This window comes from Spermophilus citellus (genome assembly GCF_964194105.1).
Source record: "Spermophilus citellus genome assembly, chromosome: 7".
In the NCBI taxonomy this organism is placed as follows: Eukaryota; Metazoa; Chordata; class Mammalia; order Rodentia; family Sciuridae; genus Spermophilus; species Spermophilus citellus.
The window spans coordinates 98,581,549-98,606,556 of NC_138188.1; the positions used below are offsets into that span (position 1 = coordinate 98,581,549).

At 37.2% G+C, this 25,008-nt stretch overlaps 1 protein-coding gene across 1 annotated transcript in view; it reads right to left on the reverse strand.

The window, feature by feature from the left end:
- Positions 1 to 4,324: 4,324 nt before the first annotated feature.
- Positions 4,325 to 25,008, reverse strand: part of USF3 (upstream transcription factor family member 3) — a 48,768-nt gene continuing 28,084 nt past the window's right edge. Inside the window, exons 5-7 of the mRNA XM_081301628.1 lie at positions 24,709 to 24,791; positions 19,256 to 19,352; positions 4,325 to 16,244 (exon numbers count right to left, since the gene is read on the reverse strand). Of these exons, the coding sequence (XP_081157754.1) occupies positions 9,793 to 16,244; positions 19,256 to 19,352; positions 24,709 to 24,791 (6,632 nt within the window). The 3' untranslated portion in view covers positions 4,325 to 9,792. The remainder of the gene's footprint in view (positions 16,245 to 19,255; positions 19,353 to 24,708; positions 24,792 to 25,008) is intronic.

Sequence of the window (25,008 nt, forward strand, 5' to 3'; positions counted from 1 at the left end):
AATTATCATTTTTGCTTTTCAGCAATGAAATATACCAATACCAAATTTCACTCCACTCTTTACTCTTATTTTGTGCTATTATCACATATTTTACTTCTACATATCCATAAGCCTATAAGCCTATTAAGCCCTCATACTCTTTTACACTTAACTTCAATTTACCCTTTCAGCTTCTCTCCATTACTGTTTTTCACTTTCATCAGGGATCATTTTCCCTTGAACTGAATAATGCCCTTTAAATTTCTTCTAGTATTGGTCTATGGATAAAATACAAGATTGCTCATATATATATATATATATATATATATATATATATATATGTAAAATTTATATATATGTAAAATATATATATATATATACACATATTTTTTTAAATATATATTTTAGTTTTGAGGGCATCTAATTTATAAAATTATAGGTCAGCAGAGTTGTTTTTTTTTAAATAAATACTTAAATGTCATTCCATCCGGATGTGGTGGTATGCACATGTAATCCCAGTGACTCAAAAGGCTGAAGTAGGAGGATCACAAGTTCAAGCCCAGTTTGGGCAACTTCAGGAGATCCTGTCTCAAAATTAAAAAAAAAAATTTAAAAAGACAAAGGCTAAGAATATATCTCAGTGGTAGAGCACCCTGGCATCAGTCCTCAGTAGAAGAAGAAGGAAGAGGAGAAGAAGGAGAAAGAGGAAAAGAAGGAAGAAAAAGGAAGAGAAGGAGGAGGAGGAGGAAGAAGAAGATAGAAAACAAAAAAGAAAGTCATTCCATTATCTTCTGGCCTTCACCATTTTTTTGTGGTAAAGTCAGAAGTTTTACTGTTCCTTTGATGGTAATGTGTCCATTGTCTGACTGCATTTCAATTTTCCCTTTATTTTTAGGATTCAGAAGTATGATATGAAGTGTAGGTGTAGCTTTCTTTGTATTCAACTTACTTTGGGGTTGCTGAATATCTGAAATCTATACTTGATATCATTTATGAGTTTTGAAAAATCTTTAGTCATTATTTCTCTAAATATTTCTTCTTTCCCATTCTTTCTCCTCTTGGGGATTTAGTGATATGTATGTTGGATATTTTGACTGGTTCCAAATTATTATGGTTTATATGTGAGGTGTCCCCTAAAAACTCACATTTGGGACAATGCAAGAAGATTTAGAGGTGAAATGATTGGCTTATGAAAGCCTTAATTCAGTCAGTAAACTAATTTCCTGCTGAGTGGTAACTAAAAGTAGGCAGAGTGTGGCAGGAGGAGGTGGGTATTGGGGGCAGACCTTTGGGAGATATATATATTCCTGGTTGATCAGAGTTCTTTCTCTCTCTCTCTCTCTCTCTCTCTCTCTCTCTCTCTCTCTCTCTCTCTCTCTCACCACCATACCTCTCTGCTTACTGGGTGCCATGTTCCCAGCTGCTTTCCTCTGCTACACATTTCCACCATGATGTTCTACCTCACCTGAGGCTACAAGGAATGGAGCCAGCTGTCTATGGACTGAGACCTCTGAAACCATGAGCCCTGAAATAAACTTTCCCTCCTCTAATTGCTCTTGTCGGGTCTTTTGGTCACAGCAGTAAAAAAGCTAACTAAAACATACATTATCTCTTGTATTCTGATAATCTCTTTTCTAGTTGTTTTGTCTCTTTGTGTTTTGATATTTTCTGTTGGTTGATGTGTGCTTTGCTATAAACTTGTTCAAGGGTTTAATCTATTTTCTTTAACATATTTATCAGGTTTTTTTCAAAGCCCATCTGTGCATCTGGATCATTGATGGACCTACTTCTACTATCTGCTTTTTCTTCTGCTTCTTGCTCACATTTTCCTGAACATACTATGTTTTTTGGACACTGATAAACCCAGCCTAATTCCCTCTTAAGATCAGGAGCCATCGTGTCAAAAGTTATAAAAGATTCATTTCTGTTTTCTGTAAAATATTAGGATTTCTATTTGGCCTGACCTTATTTTGATGTTTTAAACTTGCTTGAAATGCCTGCCCATGCCTTGAACTCACCCATGTCTGGTTTTCCCTGACCAGATAACAACCCTCTCTGAAACCCTAATTGCACCTCATAAATTCTGATGTTGGGATCTAAATTTACTCCTGAAGTACTGAACCATTTATACCATTAACCTACTACCTTCCTTTGAATTATGCTTGTCAAAATCCTGTTATCTATAAGTTCTCAAGACACCCCCCTTTGTAACTTTTTGTGCTATAAAACTGCACTCCTAGAGAGCTGGAGTACTGTCTTCTATCCCATGGATTTGGGGAGGGACAGCTAATTGGTATTACAAGCTTGCTTTAATTTGATTTAAAATTGGAATCGGTGGTCTTTTCTTTGCATCGTGGTTTAACAGATATCATACATAAAGAAACTGTAAAGATTGAATTTAATGTTATTTTCTACCAGAGAAAGTTCACACCTTTGTTTGGCAGACAGAATGTTGAGCTGGGTGAAAGCTGGGGTGCAATTTTACTTAGATTCAGTTCATATCTGGTTTCCAGTGTCTCAAGGGTAAGAACTGCTCCTTCTTGCAGGAATTATCCCCTAACTGTCAGGAAAATGTGAAAGTTTTCACTTGCCTTTTCAACCCATACTCATCAAATGTCCTCAGGGTTAAAAAGAAATGCCAGAGATCTCAACTTATCCACAAAGGTCCTTTCCCTCTCTGAAATTTTGTTTAGATAGTCTTCTTATACTTGATGGTGTTGAATGCCTTTTAAAATAAGATTGTTTTAATTTATCCTTTTGTTTCTCATTTGTTATAGTGAGACTGATGACCTGCCACAACTACTATCTCCTACCCAAAAGTAAAAATCTCTTGGGTATGTTTTTAAAGAGATATGTTATTTAAATCTTTTTTTCCTCCAAACATCTAACTAACCTGGAAAGTTAACAAAACTGTAAAATATACAACTTCCATAACTTACACATTAATTTTAGGGAGATAGAATTCAACAAAGTAGTGGCATCTTTGCAGTTTAGATACCCTTTATGACATACTAGACTTTATTCTATGCTATCTCTCTGGGAGGTAATGTACAATGGTAGAATAAACATTTAATATTTGGCAGTGGAAAGATTAGTTTTGATCTGAAGTCAAGGAAAATGTCATGAATTTTAATTTCCTGGAGTACATGTGGGAATGACTTTGATGTTATTATTTTACATTTTTAATATATTAGGATATATTTTATCCATTCATTCATAAGACCACGCATAAGTGAGACCAACATCTGAGTATCTCCTACCCAGGCAATGGAATACTAACACTTTTGAAGCATTCCTTCATACCAGACCCCTAGCCTTTCCTAAAATGTATTAATTATCCTGAATTTTGCATTTACCATTTCCTTAATTTATCATTTTTACTATACCTGTCAGCTATTTCTAGGCAATAAGTTGATTTATAGGTATTTTCACTTTATATAATTTTATCTAATACAAATTTCTCTTAATTTTTCCCCTCAAAAATCATGTTGTATTAACTAAGTTTTTGTGGGTAACTTTAGGAATAGATCTTTTATCTCCAAGTTCTGTGTTTCAGTTTCCTCCACAGAAGAGAGTTAAAACTGGATCGTTTCTAAATACTCTTCCAGATCTGAAATTCTAATTTTAATTTTTTATAAGTATAGGGATATATGGTTTGTTCTAACAACATGGTTCTATCATAATTATTATTCATTATTTATTTGAGGTCAATTGATCAGGAACACAACCCCTGTAGAGATGTATCACAGAATTATTTTCAGACATATGGAAAAATTTTAAAGATTGTTTGAATATTTCAGTATGCAAGACAATAGGTTTGAAGTGGCACATGCAATGATCAGAAACAACTGAATTCACAATGCAAAAAATGCAAAGTTTATTTTCTTAAATAAAATACTATATTCATATCTATACAAATAATTATTACAACCATTAAAATGTTACATTTAACAATAAAAATTTCAAAACTTTAAACAAGAGCATGGTTCAGAATATTCACACCCTAATACAATGCATTTGTAAAAAGATGTCAAAATAAACAGGACCCATTCTTATTTACAACTGTAGGACAATCCTGATCTTATTATACATATCGCTCTGGATTCCATTAAAAAACAAATTAATTTCCATTAGAATTACAAACCAGGTGATTTACAGTAATAGGACACAATGCACAGCAGACCCTGCTGGCATAATAATAGATACAAATATTACACTATTGAAGCACTAAACTTAGTTTTTGTCCGATGACTGCCCTACAGTAAGCTTCTCACCCAGTTTATCTATAAATAATTTGTGAAGGAATTATGTTCTCAGATTTTTCAAACTTTTTTTTTCCAAAATGAAAATATATATATATATATATATATATATATATGTATAGATATTTATATAACCTGCTGAAAGTGGAAGCAAATCTTTTCTTCACAGTAACACAACTGCAGCATCTTAAGCAACACTGTCTGGTCCCTTTCTTCTTGGAAGATCAATAGTTTAGCTTCCCATCAAGGTTACCACTCTAGTCAAGCCCAGTGCCTTGGTACCTCACAGATGAAAGTGATCTTAAAACTTCAGGGGTGGGAGGGCAGAGAGCTCTCAGAAAAGTGAAGAAGGGATTTAAATAGATCAAACTTTAAATTCCTATGGCATAGTATGGTGTATAGCTGTACATACAACTAAGCAAAAAAAATAAAATAAAATAAAGATCATCGTTTTAAAAAACATGTTACATTATAAATCAAGTTACTTTCTATGTCTCATGACATCTCTAGTGAGAGATTATGTGGTCATTCAAAGTAACACCAATGTGGATATGATGCCCAACATCTTCAACTTAACTCATGTTTATGAAGCAATTGACCACCATATGCCAGAAAGATTACAGTTGATAGTTTGTGCAAATCCAGAAATAAGGATGCTAAATGACCACCATATATAATCTCTGTGTTTCAAAGGAGTTTTGCTACTAACTAGTTTTTGTTTTGTTTTGTTTTAACAAGATCAACTTTGAAGATGGCTCAGAGAATGATAAGGCAACAGTGAGAATCTATTGTACTTGCTTCTAGGAGGTGTTTGATTACGCACCTTGCACCATCCTGGCTGGTCCTTTCTATCATGGAGAGGGTGATGATATATTCCAATATCTGGTCTAAGGACCAGAGGCACAGTTTTAGGTAAAATGCAGTATTAGCAGAGAGGCATTGGGAAAGAGCTAGAAACTCTGCATCCAACAAGGTCCTCAATATTTATGCCAAGTATATTTGGATTGCCTCAATCTAAGTTTGGTGGTGCCTACAGACTCATAGAAACTCTCTCTAGGTTTCACTCTTTTAGATAAAACAACCCAGGAAGAGTGGAATGCAGAAAGTATAGTTAAGTCCAAAAAGGACACTTTTATGTAGAACTCTGGGGAAGGAAAAATTGTAACATTCAGCCAAAAAGGCATACCGGGAAGAAACTAATTTCTGCCTTTAATTTGCATATTGGTATCATAAAATCACCACTGAGATCAACTCCACACTAGTTTATCTGGTCATTGGTTATTACTATTGCCCTTTAGATGTACACAGCCATAGGTGCATTACCTAAGGCAAAGGCAGCACTTATCTAGATAACAGAATTGCAATGACTTCCAGGCTCCTCAGGATATCAACCCAAAGCCATTTCATTTTGTTATCACCTTTGCCCTTTCTTCATTCCACCATGAAAAGAAAACAAACAAACAAACAAACAAAAAAACAAGTCCACCAAACCTAGGGAAAGAGCCATATGGCATATTAAAATATTTTAGATCAATTCTGAACTAATACTGTTGTTGCTACTTAAGAGAATAGGAAGAAAGAATATGGTTCCCAAAGCCAAAAATTGGGAATCACTAATTTGGAAGTATGACTCACTCCCACAAACTAATCTAATAGATGGTAGAACCAATAAATGTTTCAAGGCAAATGAATAGTTATCCTGCTAAGGAAATGACCAGGCTCCCTGTCCCCTATTTGATATGGAACAGATATAAAATAAAAAGAACATAGGTACCTATGTAGAAAAGAAAGGAGAAAGTTGAGAAGATGCACATTAATAAGTCTTTCTCAAAATTTTTAATATCACTTCCATTAAAATGCATGTCCACATTTTTTGGAATATAAGTTTTAGCCTCTCAATGAAATGACTGATGTTAGAAGGCAAGAACAAGACAAATGAACTATCTTTAAAATTTTTAAATGATTTTGTACTTTAACAAAGTTGAGTTTTTAAAGTTGATCTTCACTGTAGTTCAACATAACCTTGACTTATGACTAGAAGTTGCTGTGAAACAATATGGCCTTCCTTCCCACAGTTTATAGATATGTTAAATTTTATAAATCATGATTACTATGGAATTCTCATTCCTTACTTAAAAAAAGTGCAAACTCTGGTGTCCCAAAATATCTGACAATAAACAAAATTAAATTTCCTGAAGTGGCATAAAACATGACACATTCCAAAGCAACCTGTATTTTCCAAAAAATAAATACTTCCAAAATGGATTTATTTCATCTATGATTTATATATTTAACAAATGCATTGATAAGGTTTATACATGAGGAAAAATCTAAAATTTTTCACTTCATAGAACTTTAATATGTTGAGAAGAATCAACTATTTTCTTTAACTGATTCTATGTAATCAATAATGCTAAGAGAAATGATTCAATGACTCTCACTTATGATTCAGACATCTGCGTATTTTCAGAAGTTGAAAAATTATTTGTGGAAATAGTTTAACTTTGTATATCATGTGAGCAAGCCAAGAATAACATTTCAATTTACAATAGCCAAAATTGACAGCATTTTCTGCCATTCCTGTACCAAAAGATTATATACTGATATCACTAAATCCTATATAACAAATTTCCTGCTCAAAACCATGTACTTCAATTCAAATACTTAATACTGCTGGTAAGTACTCATGCTTTAAAATCAAATAAGAGTACTTTGGTGTGAACACTCAGAATTGATCCCATATATAAAATGATCTCTAACATATATATGCTTTTGTCTATAAGATAATTAAAGTTACATATAAGCTGGAGCCCAATTATTTGCAGATGGTCAAACAACAAGCCTTTCTTAGACTCATTCAATATCAGTGTTATAGTCTTGGAATAAAACTTCTGAGGAATGAAAATGCTATTTCTGAATATAGATGAACAGTAAAATACAATCAATGCAATAGAAATAACTGAAAGTAACAGATTTTTGAGCCCTTTGAACTGCAACGTTTAAACTGAACTCTTCATCTGGGTGTGGTAGAGAGCCCCTAGAGAAGCTACTTGCAAAGGTGGGGCAGGAAGATCTCTTGAACCCAGTAATTTGGAACTAGCCTGGGTAACAAGACCCAATCTAGAGGTGGAAGGGAACTGAGCTTCACCATGGCCTGTTACCTTTGCTCCAGTTACATGAAGAAGCCTCTAGTCCTACAGAACTCAATGGCCACTTTTATGTGGGGGTATGTGTGAGACGGACAGGCAGAGAAGAAGGAGGAGGGGAGGAAGAGATAAATATTTAGAAAACTGCCCTTCTTGAATTGGCAGATTAGCCAGGCAAGTGGCACAATCCTGTAATCCCAGGTACTCGGGAGACTAAGTAAGGATGATCACAAATTCAAAGCCAGCCTCAGCAACTCAGTGAGGCTCTAAGCAATTTAGTGAGACCTTGTCTCAAAATAAAAAATGAAAAGTACTGGGATGTGGCTCAGTGGTCAAGCACCCCATTAAATCCCCAGTACTCCCCCCTCCAAAATTGGCAGATTGAACTTTTCAAGTACTAAGAAAAAATTGAATATTAAAGCTTAAAATTCAGAGAAATAAAAAACAAGCTGTAGATCTTGCTGTGGTTTTTCTCCAAAAAAGTGTAATTACTATGTTTATACATTCTTATATAAGTAACTTATTCATGAAGTTCTCCTATTTTCTCCCCAAGACCATTTTGAAGGGAGGCAATATGGTTTCTATGGTTTATGCTATTTCTTTGCTCCTGGAGACTGCTTTAGCAGGCAGCAGAAACAGATGGTAAGGTTTGGTGAGAATAGTGAAGAGGCATAAGTGACCATTTCAGTCTGCAGAAGAGGGATGCAGGAGGTAATTGCTCTGACCAGGCCACAGGAGGCTTTGTTAGGATGGAAATAAATGCTGGTCCCATATTTTACTTTTTTTTTTTAACAGAGCAGACAGAACAATTTATATGCATTTTCCCCACCTCATTCCATTTTGGGCAGAATATAACAACAAAAAGTCATAGTTTAACAGGGTTAAAAAATCAGCATATCATATACAACTGTTTTCTTAGGGTTTTGCTCATTTATTTTAGTTCTCAAAATTCAATGCATGTTTTAAAATTTATTATTAAATTCCTGGGGGTTTTATAAAAAAAACCTTATCTGCATCAAGTTTTTCTATACTTTAGCAGGTCTTAATTTCCTATTTTCAGATGGCAAACCTATTGTTTTCTCAAATTTATTTCCTTGATAAATAAAATTGCATGAATTGATGGTGTACAACATGATATTTTTAAGTATGTATACATTGTGGAATAGTAGGGACCAGTTTATACTTTAAAATCTGTCCGTTTTCATATATACTCTCACATACACACATGGGCATATATAAAGACTGTATTTTTTTGAAGCACCATTTCACATTTACCATCAAGAAAAAATATTGAACCAACACATCTTCTCATTATGATAATTTTGTATAAAGGATAATAATGCAATATACAATGCCTTATTTAAAATATAAATATCGCTAAATAAAAATGCTGAGAGAGCTTAAAACTCTGTTCAGAAATATTTTTAAAAGTAAGACTCAAATAAACATAAAGATCCTAAATGCATGACTTGCTGATCAGTCCTAATATTTAAATTAATGGAAAAGAATTTATTTCAAAGTCAAATAAATGAATGAAGAGAGAACACTAAATTAAAACTCAATTGACAAAACACCAATTGTTAACGACTCCATGAAAAACTCCACTATATAACTGCTTTTATCCTTATGGCCTGATGCAAAATACAAGTACGTGATGGAGAACAATTGTGTCCTTTACTTTTTACCTTTCTATTTTTAAGGCTAATTGTCTGGGAAGACTTTTGCTTTAAAGATCCTGGCACATTAAAGGACAAAGTGGCTCCCTACTTTGAAGAACAGATAACTTATGAATAATTAGAATCAAGAAAGAAGACTTTCCCTAAGCCAAACTTTAGGATGAAGGCTTATTAGATAATTAATTTATCTGCTATCTGCTTGACTGTATGGACATTTAATTTAACATCAATTCAACACCGTCACAGCTGAGAAATTTTTTTAGATGTTGACACCATCCATCATCTGGTTATAAGCCATTGGCTTTATCAAGTTGCTTATGTTTTGAATAACAACTATTTTAAAAATTACCAGTGATGATGCTTAAAATCTCAGTCCCTTCCTACCACTCAGCACATACCAAGGTGAGGTCCTCCAATTTTCAGTTGACTTATATTCAGGGAATATAAAATTACAAATCAAACTTGGAAATGTCAATATGCTTGAAAGCTTGAAACATAAAAAAACACTCCATGCACTTAAAAAAACATACTTTGTTTTTGACAAATTTTGCATGATCTCAGACATGGACATGGATCCCTACATTCAGAAGATAATTGAAAATTGATTATACAAACACACACAAAATTCCTCTCTTCATGTACACGTACATGTACGTGTGCATGCACACACAAGTACTTTTATAATCTCACTCAAGACCTTTAATATCTTCACATTTAGTTTATCTATATTTAAACAGCTGAACTGCAATCATGACCTAAAATATGGCTTATGTTGTGGGCAGGTCTGTTCGAGGACTGCTTGGAAGAGTCAGAGGCAGAGGAGTTTGCTATTGTAAGCAAAGGAGACATTGCTGAGCCATCAGGAAGAGCTGTTGCTATTTCTGGAAACAAAGATGTCATATTAAAATTGGATAAGTGAGAGTTGGTCATGTGCATTGGTGGCATATCAGGGAGTAAAGGAAAACTTGGTTGAGCAAAGCCAACAGGTCTGGGAGGAGATAAAATTGATCCAAATCGGTTATTTAAACTTCCACTGTTTACCTTCTCTGTGCTAGGATTTGAGAACATTTGATTAGAAAAATAAGGGATTGAAATATCATTGGACAGTGTAGGATGAGCAGGAGAATATGGGGGATAGAATGAAGGTAGAGTATTTTGAGGATCTACTGGAATGAGGGCTGGAGTTCGAGTGGCACTGGGCTGTGTAACCTGTGGAATGAAAGAAGTATTAGCATTTATTGGTGGATTCATACCACCCTCAGGAATAAAAGGAAAACCAAAATTCTGTGATAGCGTATGCTGGTCAGGACCTGAATTATCATTAGGGACTTGTGGACTATCAGGCATGAAACGAACAATACTTCCTCTCTTCTCGGTAGTGGGCTGTTGACGTCCAAGAATCATACTGCCACTAGTAGAGAGAGGAAGATGGGGAAGACTTGGATCAAAGACATTACTATGCCTTTGGTTTCCAGAACGATTCCTCTCAGGTTGACGAATTTTGGAACCACTGCTATCTTGCAAGGGATGTCTTGATCTCTGGGAAACTGAAGAATTAGCTTGACGTACAGGAGGGCCTTGGTCAGCATTTCCATGAGACACAGATGGGTGTGGCAAAGCTGGCCTTGCAACCCCATGCATGTTGGTTGTGACAGGAGGGTTCATGTGGCCCTTGGTCCCATGACTGTCAGTAATCCTCATGGGGTTGGACTTCTGTACAGAAACATTGGGACTTGTGTTTCTACCTTGAATATCTCCTGAGGAAGAGGAACTTGAAAAAGGAATATTCAAGGAGTTGTTCCTTGTGTTAATTGCACCTAAAGACATGTCACAACTTTCCCTATTCTGATTCTCACTCTCTCTTCTAATATGGACACTTTCGTGAGCTGGAGGACAATTATATTCAATTGCAGAGGATGGACCACACTGTGTATTCCTCTGATGTTCTGAGAGTGATCTCTGGCTCCCAATGACCTGATCACCAAGATGAGGGGCAAGCAAACTCTGCATAAAACTTTGGTGACATGTATTTTCACTATCCCTTGGTGGGATAGCATTTCCTGTTGGGATGCTCTGAACTGGTGGATACGGTAATCGCTTTTGACGGTCAATTGGTGGTGGGCCAGTGTTTTGACTAATCCGAAAAGCCTGAGACTGCATACTCCTCAATGAAGATACAGGGTTAATTATTTCATTATTTCTTGAAGACTGTACTTCAAAATTATTCTGGGGCTGCTGACCGGCTCCACTTGGTTTAAATGTCTGACAATCAGAAAGGCGAATATCTGAGGCAACAGTATGGTCTACACGACCCTGCATATTATGAATAGCCAAGCTTTTATTTCTGGGAACATCAAGATAGCTTCTCATTTCAAGCTGATCTGAAACTCTGGAACCCTGAATTGATATACCCATTCTCTGCTCTGAATTAGAAGATGTCTTTCCAATGAGTGCCTCAGCAGAATAACTGGAAACGCGATTTCTCTCTGGCCTGTGTGGAGTACAGGTCATATCTGAAGGTCTAGTCACAATACTCGATTGGGACACCATTTGCTGCTCCAAGCCTCTTGATGTCAAAAGTCTCTGCATTGGATTATGCCCAGACACATGTTCAGAAGAAATCCCTGATCCTGGCTGTCTGCTTCCAACATCCTGCTGCTGGTGCATAATATCTTGATTGAGGTGGTTTTGGGGATGGCTGTGATGGTTCCGGCTAGTTGAAGGGTTTTCACAGCTCTTTTCTGGCTGGGAACTTCCAAAGTGTTGCTGCATCTGTTGCTGCATTTGTTGATGATGGGGATGTGGCTGGCCACTCTTGGGTCTGGCTTGGTCAGTTCCATGATGCTTTGGTTGTAAGGAAAGCTGAGAGGCCTGACTGCCCTGAACGAGATTCCTTTTTTTCTGCATCTGAACTTCCTGTTGCAGAGTTCTCTGTTGGTGCACATTATGGGGCTGAGAGTGAACAGCAGTCTCTGCATGAGGTACGTGATGCTGCAGTTGATACAAGTGATGCCTTTCTCTTAATTGCCCTGCTTGCTGTTGCTGCTGCTGCTTGATGTACAGATGGTTACTATGAAGGTGAGATACACCTTGAGCTGGAACATGCTGTTGCAGGGCTTGTAGATGCTGACTTGCCTGGGTTTGCTGCTGCTCAGCAACCGAAGGCTGAGAGCTACACTGAACTTCAGCTTGCCTCAATGCAGGGGACACAAAGTTGTTACCAGGTGGAAATAATCGTGTAAGGTCATCTCCATGTGCTGGGTTGCTAACAGGCACAACTGAGTTTGAAGAATTGGGAGGGAGCTGACTAACCATCATTTGAGTTTGATCAGAAATGCTGTCTGGAGTTCCACTCATTAGGGACATGTTTTCAAGCCTGAGGGGGACTGGTTGACAATGCTTTTGACGTTTGGCTGAAGACAGTAAAAGGTCATCTTGGACAGAGCGCTTAGCAGAATCTTTTCGGCTTTCGTGACTTGGCTTTAAGAGGGACTCTTGAATCTGTGAATTCGGTATGGTATTATTCATAGTACTTAGCTGGTCTTGAGAATATTCTGTCATCAGAGGTGGTCCAGGAGGCTGGCTGCTGTAAGAGCTAGAGGAAACAGTCAGATTAACTGTTGCAGAAGCAGTTGTTTGCTCTGAAGTTTGGGACAGACCTGCACAGCTGACTAATGGATGGCTGATACTGCTCTGATGGATGAGATTATTCACACTTAGACTGGTGAGGCTTGGTGGCTGAGAAGTTGAAACCTGTAAGGAACCATTTGATGTTTTAATTCCTAGAGAGCAACTTGGTTTTTCAAGGGGCCTGTCCACTGTTACTTCAATTGAATCCTGAGAGTTAAGTTCATTTGGTGTTGTTTCTGTCTGTCCTGTGCCATTCTCTTTAGGGATCTGTGATTTGAAAGACTGGTCTCCTTCTAAAGATGATGCTTCAGAAGGCTTTGAAGTACCCTCCCTTACATCAGCCTGAATGCCAACTCTTCCCTTCTCAATGTTGTGATGGCCAAAAATAACTGTTGCTGCAAGAGCTACTATATCAGGTTGCCCTGCAAAGGTATAGCTGTCACATGTATTAGTTGAGGTACTGCTGGTCACATCTTCTCTAGTTGTTTCGGGAAGCATGGATGCAACTGAGAAACTGCGAGTACTTCCAGAGCTGGTTGATGAGGGGGAGTCAGCTTGCCTACTGGTGAGCAAAGAACCATTAATAACTTCCTGATCAGGTAGGCAGGACTGATGCTGTGGTGGATCTCTATCATCGTTGTTCATCAGTAACAGTTCCTGCTTGGGGTGTAAATCAACACTTGAATCAATTATCTTAGAATTTTCTGAAGAAAAGTCAGGATGATCCATAGGGTCAGAAAGAGTTGATTTCTGGGGGTCTTTTTCTTTAGCAACATCAGATAGTAATGTAGTTAAACCTTGCCCTTTTAAGAGACCTGCAGTTTGCATTGTATCAGATGACTCTTGCTCGATCCTGCAAGGTTCAGCAATGATTTCTACCTCAGAAACACAGTCAGTACTTGTAGTCCTTGTGGAGGATGACAAACCAGACACATGAGAAATCAAAATCTGAGGATTTGGAGATGGAATCAATACATTGGCTGAAGTACAGGATTTGGTAGCATCTGACAATGCTAAGCTAGTTGGTGGTTTATCCTGAGAAGTCTCTCTTTGCAAAATGGGGGTAGAATCTTTGGATTTTGCTGGGGCTACTGCACAATGTTCACTTGTTCCAGATTCTTGGGAGGGTGAGCTAGACTCTTCTGCTGACTTAGATTTGGATACAGATTCAGGTATTACTGATTCAGAATTTAGCATGTCCAAAGAATGTGAAGCAGAAACACTTCCACTATTTGCCTGGGACAGAGTGACAGGTGGTAGCACAACAGGAAGGCTTTCCAGCAGTCCAGGAGTACATGATGGCTCTGCTGCGCTTTCCATGTTGGGGCAGTCTGACTTGCCCACCTCTCTGACTGGATTCAGAGGACATGTGGGTTTGCTAGCTGCTATATGTTTCTTGGCACCTGGCTTCTTATTTAATCTTTTTGACTTTGTGGTAGGTGGCAAACAAGCAACAGTGTTCATTGAGGAAGTAGTCACAAGATTAAAAGTACCAGGGGGTATGGCCGAATTGTCAGTTGTCATGGGAGGTGCTACAGTTGTTGTTAATGAAACACAGTTAGTTGGGGAGGTTTGACTATTTGCAGCAATTTGAGGATTGGCAGGCTGGCTAAGAGATAGTTGCACACAACTCTGCCCAGCCATCTGTGAGATGCTTTGATTGAGGCTGGCCAAAGCACCAAATGTATTCAGGGCAACATTGGTATTTGGATCTTCGCTGGTGGTGGGTTGAATAATTTGCATAGGGGTGTGATTTGTAGTTCCTGATGAAGACATCACAGGCTGCAAAGCAAAGAGCTGTCCATTTAAAGAAATGGTTTGAGGCTGTTGTTGGTTTGACATGGTAACAGAAAAAGTCTGTGTTGAATTAGATGTTGACAAAGATGAAGGTCTTGGTAATATGTGGACAAGGTGCTTTCCTCCAAAAGTTTGTGGGGTTGAAACATTTTGCACTGAATGATTAGACCCAATTATAGCACTGGCTCCATTGACAGGGAGTCGAACAGAAGCAGGAGGTGGAGCAGAGAGGAGTGGCAACGGATTCTGATTAGCTGCCTGGATGATGACTATCTGTTGACCTACTGTTTGGTTGGGAACTTCTGCCCTCACCACTGTGGGGCATGGGGTAGTGCTGGGGGGCTGAAGAATGATAACATTTTGATTAGCTGGAGTTGCATTAACAGCTGACCCAACTGGCTGAGCCATCTGAATCACTTGCATTGCTGAATTCAGTGGAAGGATATTTTTTGGTGGCTGAGATTTAACTTGTGGCTGGGCAATTAGTGGCTGTACAGGTAAAGATGGACAAGAAGGCAAGGTTACAACTACTTGCTCAACTGATAACCCATCTGTTGGAAGGGAATTATTTAAGTTGATGCTTGTAGCCATGTGTCTACTGTGGTTGCTTGCAGTGGGGCTAGGACCAGACTCATTTAGTACTGGAATCACAGTGGAAGATGGTGTCTGGCTTAAGGGCTGAATAGTGTTTCCTGCCAGCTGCAAAGTAGTCCACGTTGTCTGTGTGTTTCCAGCTGAAGAAATTCGAGTAAGGCTATTAATGTTTTTCAAATCTGAAGCACTAACACTTGAAGAAGGCAAAGAACAAGAAAGAGTCCAACCACTGTCCAAAGGATTTGTAGAAAGAGTGCTCACAGGAGTAGTAGTCTTCTCTACTCCAGAGGCAGATGGTGCCACCACTGAGGTTGTACTTGGCGAGATTGTGCACTTACTAACACTCACTGGAGAAGAATCACCTGCAGATCTAGGGAGCTGGGAACAGACTGCAGTGGTAACTGAAACAACAAAGGTGTTTTGAAAGTCACCTCTGAAGTCCTGTGTACTCAGACAGGACTTGGTTCCACAGTGTACTTTAGTGGCAGGTGCTGAGGAGCTTGGGGGGACACTTGTAACACAAGGGGCTGTCCTCTTTAATAATTTAGGGCTCTCTTGCCCATTATTAGTTTCAGAAGAATTTTGATCATTTAGACCTGTGTGCAAAGACCGATGTTGGTGAGGCTCAGACCCAACTGAAACAGCAATTAGTGAGCTCCCAGTGGCACCAAGCACACTTGATTCACTTTCGGAGGTGGAAAGCTCAAGAATATTTTGAGCAGAAATGGTAGCAGGAAGACAAAGAGGAACAGGCTGGTTGGCAGCCAGTGTAGAAACTGTGGTCTGATGCCACGGCTTGTTTTCAGAAGGGTAAACTCCAGAAATAGACACAGGAGTCACAAGATTGCAAGTCCTCTGCACCGGCACCACGTTGGCGGTTTGCTTTTGTAAATTATGACTGACATTAAAAGTTATCCCCTGAACAGCTGTCCCCTGGCTGTTTCCACCAGGCTGACTCCCATTGGAATAAACAATGATATTTTTTTGAACTTGGTCACTTGGAATAACAACAGACACCTTTGAGTTTTTAAGATTTCCTTTCCAGTGGATTGTGGGGTCATCGTACAAGCATATATCATTTGCTTTCAGTAATTCAATATATCGGCCATTTTCTTTTTGGATTTCTTCCAGTTGTTTCCGTAATTTTTTTATTTCTTCAGCTATAATTAAAAATAAAAATTAAAAATTACTAGTGAATGTCACTATTTACAATAACTTGAGAAACAACTATATACTAAACTACTGAATTCTAATGCTAGCATTCTAGAAACCTCAACTGAGAATTCTTAGCTCTTTGTTAATACAAGTTCTTTCTTCTCTTTAGAATGGTACTCAAGCCCCTATCCCATTCTTTTAAAAATATCTCTTTAAAGGCCAACCACTGGAAAATAACTTATAAGGCAGAAATCTTAAAATTCCCAATTTGAAAATTTCCAATAGAGTAGCTATGCAAGTAAAGCAAAGGAAGACTTATTGATATAATGGTAACATGGTAGGAAACTCACACTGAAAATGCCTATAATGCCATTTAAATGCTGCAGTAACTAACATGACTTGTGGTAGTACCAAATAGGTCTTTATAAATTGTTTGAGCTTTCATTTTACCCTCTGAAACAAACAATGGAGACTAAAGTGGAAACGAGAACACATAAGAAGTAGAGTGGTAGAGTATCAAAGAGGGTACCAGCAATGGAACCTGCATTTTCCTTGGTAGGGCCAAGGCAGGTGCACTGCTGAGCAGTGAAGACACCTGCTATACCCCTCTCCTATATAAGAGAGACAGCTTCACCCACAGGTCCTACGGGGGCAGAGTTGGTTGATGGTATTTATACTCTTGACTCCTTTGCCTCATACATCCCCATCTGCCTTGTCATAGTGGTAGGTATTCTTATCCTTGCCTCAAAAGACTCATGTTCTAGGATGTAGCCTAAAATGAAGAGTTTTATTTCAACAAGGATGACCTGAGATTGGCAGATCATTTAAACTATGAGACAAATATTAGAATCTTAAAGGATAATTGTTTGGCATAGTGGCATGTGCCTGTAATCCCAGGGACTCGAGAGGTTGAGGCAAGACGATCACAAATTTGAGGCCAGTTTTAGCAACTTAGTGAGACCCTATCTCAAAATAAAAAATACAGGCTGGGGTTGTAGCTCAGTGGAAGAGCACTTGCTTAGCATGCATGAGGCACTGGGTTTGATCCCCAGCACCACATAAAAATAATAAAAAATAAAATAAAATAAAGGCATTCTGTCCATCTACAACTACAAAAAAAATTAAAAAATAAAAGATTTGGGGATGTAGCTCAATGGTAGAATGTCCCTGAGTGCATTTACTATGTGTGAGGCTTTAGTCTAAATGCTTTACCTCTATTCTCTCTTTTAATTCTCATAAAAACCATAAAATGAGAACTATCTATTATTATTATTACCATTTTAGATAAAAGAAATAGGTTCAAAGTAATTATCAAATTTGCATAAAATCATCCATGTAAATACTCTGATTATCCTCATTTTAAGATACCTATAATCCCAGCTATTTGAGAAGCTGTGGTAGAAGGATCTCAAGTTCAAGGCCAGACTGCGTAACTTGGTAAGACCCTATCTCAAAAATAAAATAAAAGGGGCTGGGAATGTGGCTCAGGGGTAGAGTCCTTGTCTAGTATGCATGAGGCCCTGTGTTCAATCCCTAATACTAGTTGGGGGAAGGGGGAAGAATAAAAACAATAGGGAAACTGAAATTTGGGGAGATTAAATAACTGGCCAAAGGGTACTAAGTGAGAGAACAAAGGTGAGACTACAACCCAAGTGGGCCTGGCTCCAAGGCCTTGCTTTGACCACTATGCTGGAGTGTCATGTGAATGATGAGTATAAAGAAGCAGCCACCAGGGACTGGGGTTGTAGCTCAGTGATAGAGAAATTGCTTGGCATATGTGAGGCACTGGGCTCAATCCTCAGCACCATATAAAAATAAATAAAAAACAACTATAAAAAAGCAGTCACTTGGGGGGAAAAGGCATAAAGCAGAAGCACAAAAAGAACGAGAAAAATAATAGTGACAGAAATGACAACTCAGTCATTTCTGTGCTACCCCTAAACCCTAGCCTGGATATTTGGCTTTTCCTGAGTCCCATGCACCTGGATTTTTTTCAACAGCTTCACTTTTCCCTAAGGTAACATGAATGCCTCAGCCTCCATGCTTTGAAATGAAAGGAGCCTTCTCTAAAAGAGTCTACATATCATCTGACTTCCTGTTCCTTTTGTGAGGTACCTCATAATGGAACACACAAAACAGCCTAGACCATAAAAGACAGTTGACCTAGGAGGGGGATAAATTGTTATTTCACTAAAAGCTAACAAAGAGAATTCCAAAATCTGAGGTCCTGGATATACTTTCAAATATCTTTCCTATGTGTTGTAATAAACAGCCCAGCAAATTCTGCTTTATTTCTCTCCTTTTAAGGTGGCTGACTGACCTGTCACAGAAAATTCTCTGCTCTTGTCAGAGCCATAAATAAAGAACAATTAAAACTGTCCTATCACCCTGAGCTTTACACTTGCCTGGGATATTATTGTTTTCAGCTTCTCTCCAAGAGTGGTAAAACTCATTGACAGCATAAAAAAAGTCATTTCTATCTAAAAATCAAATATTATTAAATGATCAGGCAGCTGGATGCATATGTTATATCCACACAAACAATTATGAATGAATGTTTTGACCTTTTGAGTTAATGCAGTTAAGATTTGGCACAGGCCTATCCTATCCTGTTAGTAAGTCACACAGAGCAGAACTCCTCCCCACATCCTCTTATGGGAATCCCCTAGCTACAAGATCCAACTGGGATAAAGGAGATTTAGTATTATTAGTATCATGAGTGAGGCAAACATGAAGTACACAGAAGAGTCTAAAATCAAAACCATGTATGCACATAAGATTACAGTTGTTCCCAGAGGAGACAGCAGAGTTAAAGTGACTTTATTTGAAATATTATTCTCCGAGACCCCTTGAGTGCAAGGTCTTAATAATGCTTTTGTTTGTTGATTTAGTTTTTGTTATTGGGGATTTTGGCGGGGAGGCGGGTAGTGGGTTCTATATCTATATAAATTTCACTGTAACACAAAGATCTAAGCATTTAACAAAAATCATAAAGTAAGACTCTCCAAGTTGTTACCTTGTTCATTGTTTCCGCCATTAAGCAGGAGTTCATCATTTTGCCTTTTCAATTCTGTTATGTATTTAAAGGCTTGGTCCAGGATCATATTCTTGCTCTGCCAAAGAAAATTAATGATTTAAAACTTCACTGAAAGGTAAAAACTTTCCAGAAGAAACTGAAATCTCTGGCTTCATCTCACATGTGATATGTAACATTTCAAAATTTAAAGCAGGCACCATATTCAAACACTTCTACTAAATATCTATCAGGCTTTGTCTTTCTTTTCTTTTTGGTACTGGGGGTTGAACTTGGGCCTTATTAAGCACACACTCTACCACTGAACTACATCCCCAGTCCTCTATTGGACTTTTACTATGTGTTAGGCTCTGTTGTTTGAGGCACTGGGATACAGTAATAAAACAAAGCACCTGTCCTTGAAGAATATAAATACATATGCAAAATAATCAGGTGATGACAAGATTATACACACATACAAAATAAAATAGCAGGGTCCCAGGGAGGGTGTTAAATTGATGGTGGAAGTTACTCTGTGTTGTTCAATGAATGTTTGTGTCTTCCCACCAAATTCATAGATTCTAATCATGCAATAGTCCTAATCCCTAATGGGATGGTATCAGGAGGTGGGACCTTTGAGAGGGCATTCAGTTACTCATGAATGGATTTAGGGACTTATAAGAAGAGAGGGAGAGATGATTTCTCCTTTTCCTCCATGTGAGGACATAACCAGGAATCAAATATGGATTTTGGACTTTTCAGCTTCCAGAATTATGAGAAATAAAATCTTTGTTGTTTAAGTCACGCAGTCCATGGTGTTTTTGTTACAGCAGCCGGAATTAAGATGCTCTCTGGGAAGGCCAGCCTGTATAGTGATACTTAAGCAAAAATATGGAAGTAAAAAGCACACTCTGTAGACATCTGGAGGAAGAGGACCCAGGTATGAGGTCAGAAGGCAAAAGGTTCTCAGGCAGGGCTGGGCTGGGCAAGGTTACAACAGCAAGGAGATAAGTAGAGTGAGAATCCTACACATCAGGAAGAGTGGTAGGAGAAAAGGCCAGAGAGAGCCTTCAGGACCATTTAAATATTTCAGACCTTAATGTTATTCTCTACTGTTAGCCGCAGTTATAAATGATCCAAAATAACAGGGTGAGAAAGAAACATCACTTGATTGAGTTCTGGTGTCATATTCCTAGTATATTCCATTCCTAAGCTTTTCAAAAAGATTGTGCTTTATGTCAAAGTGCTCCTTTATTCTTAATTGATAATTTTAAAAACTGAAACATAATAATTACTTGGCAAAAAAGTAAATATATGAAGAAATAGACATCAAAAGTAACATTTCTTTGTGTTTTAGCTCTCCAGACCCTGTTCCAGAGGTAATAACTATAAATTTACTTGTATATCCTTCCATAAATATGGTATACCAATATGTACATGTATATATATTTTTAAAAAATTTTGTACCAGGAATCAAACCCAGGGGTGCTTAACCACTAAGTTACATCCCAGACCTTTTTATTTTTTATCTTAAGACAGGGCCTTGCTAAGTTGCTTAGGATCTTGCTAAATTGTTGAGCCTGGCTTTGAACTTGTGATCTCCTGACTTAGCCTCCCAAGTCACTGGGATTATAGGCATGTGCCACTGTGCCTAGCTCAGATATATATCTTTTTTAAAAATCCAGATCAAAGAATGCTATAAACAGTACAGTGTACTTGTTAAAATTTAAAGATACATCTTCTACATATCATCATACAGAACTTAGAAGTCTATCTTATTCTTTCTAATGGCTGTATTTATTTTACTTAGCAGTCTATTCCTGATAAACATTTAAGTGACCTAAGAGTCATTTCTGGTTTCCTTCTTTGGCTACTGAACAATGTGGCAGTAAATATTTAACTTCTCCTCCAGCATACATATTACCTATGGATTGCTCCTTTCATGTATGAATCACTGTAATTTAGTGCTTTGCTTCAACAAGCTTCAATTCTGTGTTCTTCACACTAAGTTTCAGTAGAGACTCAGTAATATAAACCAAGGAAACTATTTTAGAAGAGAAAACTAATATTGTTCTTTCTTGAAATAAGAATCTGAACCAAGGTAGAACCTGATAAATACTCAGGCACCTGACCCTTTACTAGAGATAGCAGGCAGAGCCAGCAGCAATGCTCAAGAAAAACTTTAGGCTACTCTTCTTCTGGGAGCCAAATACTGACTTTCTTTGCACATTCTAGGACACCAAGGAAGAGAAATGGTATGGTTTCCTTTCTTCAGAGAAACTCATGAAAGCCCAAAACATGAAAATATAATTTTGCTGAGCAACTTCCAATATTTAGTGAGCACACCTATTATACATTAAAATGTGGAGAAAGAAAAATCAGAAGACATAGTTTGCCATTGTGTTAAGGAAAGAATACATTTTTAGAAGACTTAAAAACACATTCGTGGGGGGCTGGGGATGTGGCTCAAGCGGTAGCGCGCTCGCCTGGCATGCGTGCGGCCTGGGTTCGAACCTAAGCACGACATACAACCAAAGATGTTGTTTCCGCCAAAAAACTAAAATTTCCGCCAAAAAACTTAAAATTTCTCTGTCTCTTTCTCTCTCCTCTCTCTCTCTCTCTCTCTTAAAAAAAAACAAAACAAAACAAAACAAAAAAACACATTTGTGGAAGTCTAAATCCACCCTGTAGGGGAGAATGAAAGGAAACTGAAGTCTACATTCTTGCCAAGGGGGATACTATTGAGCCACAAGTTGATTTTGTCTTCTAAATTCCTAGGAAGTTTCAATACTGAAAAGCACCAGTTGCTACAGAAGGTGGGCAAGGTACAGAGACTTGACGGAGAGGACTTGCTGAAAGGCTCTTAATAAAGCAGTAATAGGAACCACTTCCCCATGCATATATCCTATGCAGTTGGATAACTTCCCCCTTCTTGCCCCAACCACAAGAAACAAGTTTATTTTCTGAGAAATCTGAACCAGAGAATTTTAACCTCAGAGATACTTGGCACAAAAGTGGACACGATGAGGCTCCCAAGTAAAAACAGGGTAAAGTAAAATTTTCCCTACCAAAGAATGACACTTTCTATCCCTACCATCCCTGACCCAAAATTCAAAATATTACCAAACAAACTCATACTCCTCTCCCACCATTTCCACTCCCAGGTAAGAGACTAACAGATTCCTTCTCAGAAGGGAAAATTAGTAATTAGTATTTATCCCTCAGATTTTTTTTTTTTTTTTTTTTTTTTTTTTTTTTTTTTTTTTTTTTTTTTAGTTCTACCACGAACACAACAAAAAAACTACTAGTACACCATCTAATCATGCAATAGTCAGGGACACCACAATGACAAGTCTATTTATTTGATCAGCTTCTTAAATGCCTATCCTCAAGTCAGAAAAAAAAAATAGCTACCTGTCACTAAGCTTTAAGAAAAGCCTCCAAAAAGAAAGATAAAACATCCAACAAAAGGGGGGAAGAAATCAGAAAACTTCAGGAAAAATCCTAGAAAACATTCAATTAGATTAGATGTTATCAAATCCACATAATTAACATATGGTATTAAACAGGAGAGTTGGAAGAGATCAATTAGTTGAGGTTGAAAAAGGAAGACAGAGGGTTTCAGAAATAAACTTTCAAAGGAAGGAAATGGAAAATGGAAATTATGTGGTAAACTTGACCATCCAGGAAACTACCAAGAGCCTGTTGGAAGGATGGAAAGAATTAAAGACAAATATATAGAAATTTAAGCAAATGAAAAACTATGAGTTACATATGAAATGAAACATAATAATAATATACTCCTTGGGTCAACCACAAACAATAGTTACATATTCTTAATAATATAAAAAATATAAAAACTGAATATCAATTTTAATCAGAATTATATGGGAAAGTCAGGGGAAAAGCACAATAGAATTTTTTAAAAATATTTTTAAATTGTCAATGGACCTTTATTTTGTTTATATAAATATGTGCTGAGAACTGAACCCAGTGCCTCACACATGCTAGGCAAGCGCTCTACCACTGAGCCACAACTCCAGTCCGCACAATAGGATTTTGATAGATAATATCTAAAATGGAAAAGTTAAGATATAGAAATGTAAGTATATTATTTTGAAATACAACAGTAAGCAAGGTATGATGGCATATGTCTACAATTCCAGTGAGTTGGGAGGTTGAAGCTGGAGGACACAAACTTGAGGTCAGCCTTAGCAACTTAGCAAGATCCTATCTCAAAATAAAAATAAGAAAGTACTGGAGGGGTAGCCCAGTGGTGGAGAACCTCTGGTTTCATCCCCCAGTACTGAAAGAAAAAAAGAAAGAAAGAAAGAGAAGGAAAAGAAAGAATGGAACACAGTAGTACATTTCACAAGGAGGAACAGTTGAGAATGTTTGCTCTGAGGAGCTGTGTTAGGGTTGGGATGCAGGTATGAGATTAATGTTTGTTTTAAGCTTTTTAGTGCTATTTGCTATGTGCATATATTATTCTTTGTTTAAAGAATTGAATTAGAATTAATTAACAAAAAGCTACTACTAATTATGATATCCTATTATTAAAATTAAAAGGAAAGGAGATCATAAGAGAAAAGGTATCTACAACCAAAATTTTACTGTGTAATGAGTAAAAATTTTAATGTGTAAAAAAGAAAGCAAGCAAAAATTTTAATGTGTAATAAAGCAAGTTATGAAAGAACTGAATGACAGGGAATATATCTTAGTGGTAGAATGCTTGAGTAGCAAGAGTGAGGCCTGGGTTTAATCCCCAGCACCATTAAAAAAAAAGGACAAAGAAAAAGAAAAGAAAAAAAGAAACAGCATTAGATAGATACACATATATTCTTAGAAAGCAATGTCTGGAGAGACATGCAACAATATTTTATTAGTAATTATAACTTGGGAGTGGGATACCAATTTTTTTAAAATATATTTTTTGCTTTCAATATCATTTCAATTGTTTGTTTTGTTTTCAATGAGCATATTTTATCCTCATTATCAGAAGAAACTAAAAGCTATCTCCATGAGGGAAAACTGAAAGCTGAGATTTTTAAGTACTATTGGGAATTGATAGGGCATGGAGAATAAATAAAGAGATACTTGGAAGATTCTAGGTAAGAATTTAAAAAGAGTAAAACACATGAATTGGCAGAAAACAAAAGATTATAGACCTTATAAGCAGAGTATATAAACATAATCATAAGACTAAGTTATTAAAAGGATGTAGACATTGTATGGCACATTTGACTATGTAGAAAGTTGTACTGAGATTGTTAGAAATGTGGGGAAAACTAATGTTAGGTATATAAAAAATGAAGCAAATGAAAAACGAGGCAATTATGAACTTCAAAAAACTCCCCATAAATGGCAGGTAACAAAAATAATTATTCTAAGTACTGAAAAAAATTAGGGAACTCTCTGTTCACAAGCAATGAATGAAAATATGAGTGGATTCTTACCTGCTTTAGAGCTGGGGAACATGGGATCAGCTCGCCTATTCTGTTAATACCAGCATTAATTTTCTTCTTTCTATGCCTCTCCACTAGATTAAGGGAAAAATCCATATGTCAAACCTTATATTACTCTGTTGAAGTGCCCAATTTTCCCTGGGCAAAGAAATTTTAGGCAAAGAAATCCATTAGAAATGTTTATCAAACATTACTACTGAAGATAAATAACTACAATAAGCAAATCAGATTTCTAACAATGTAATACTTTAGATATAATGTTATAAAATCAACATAAGCAATAAATTTACT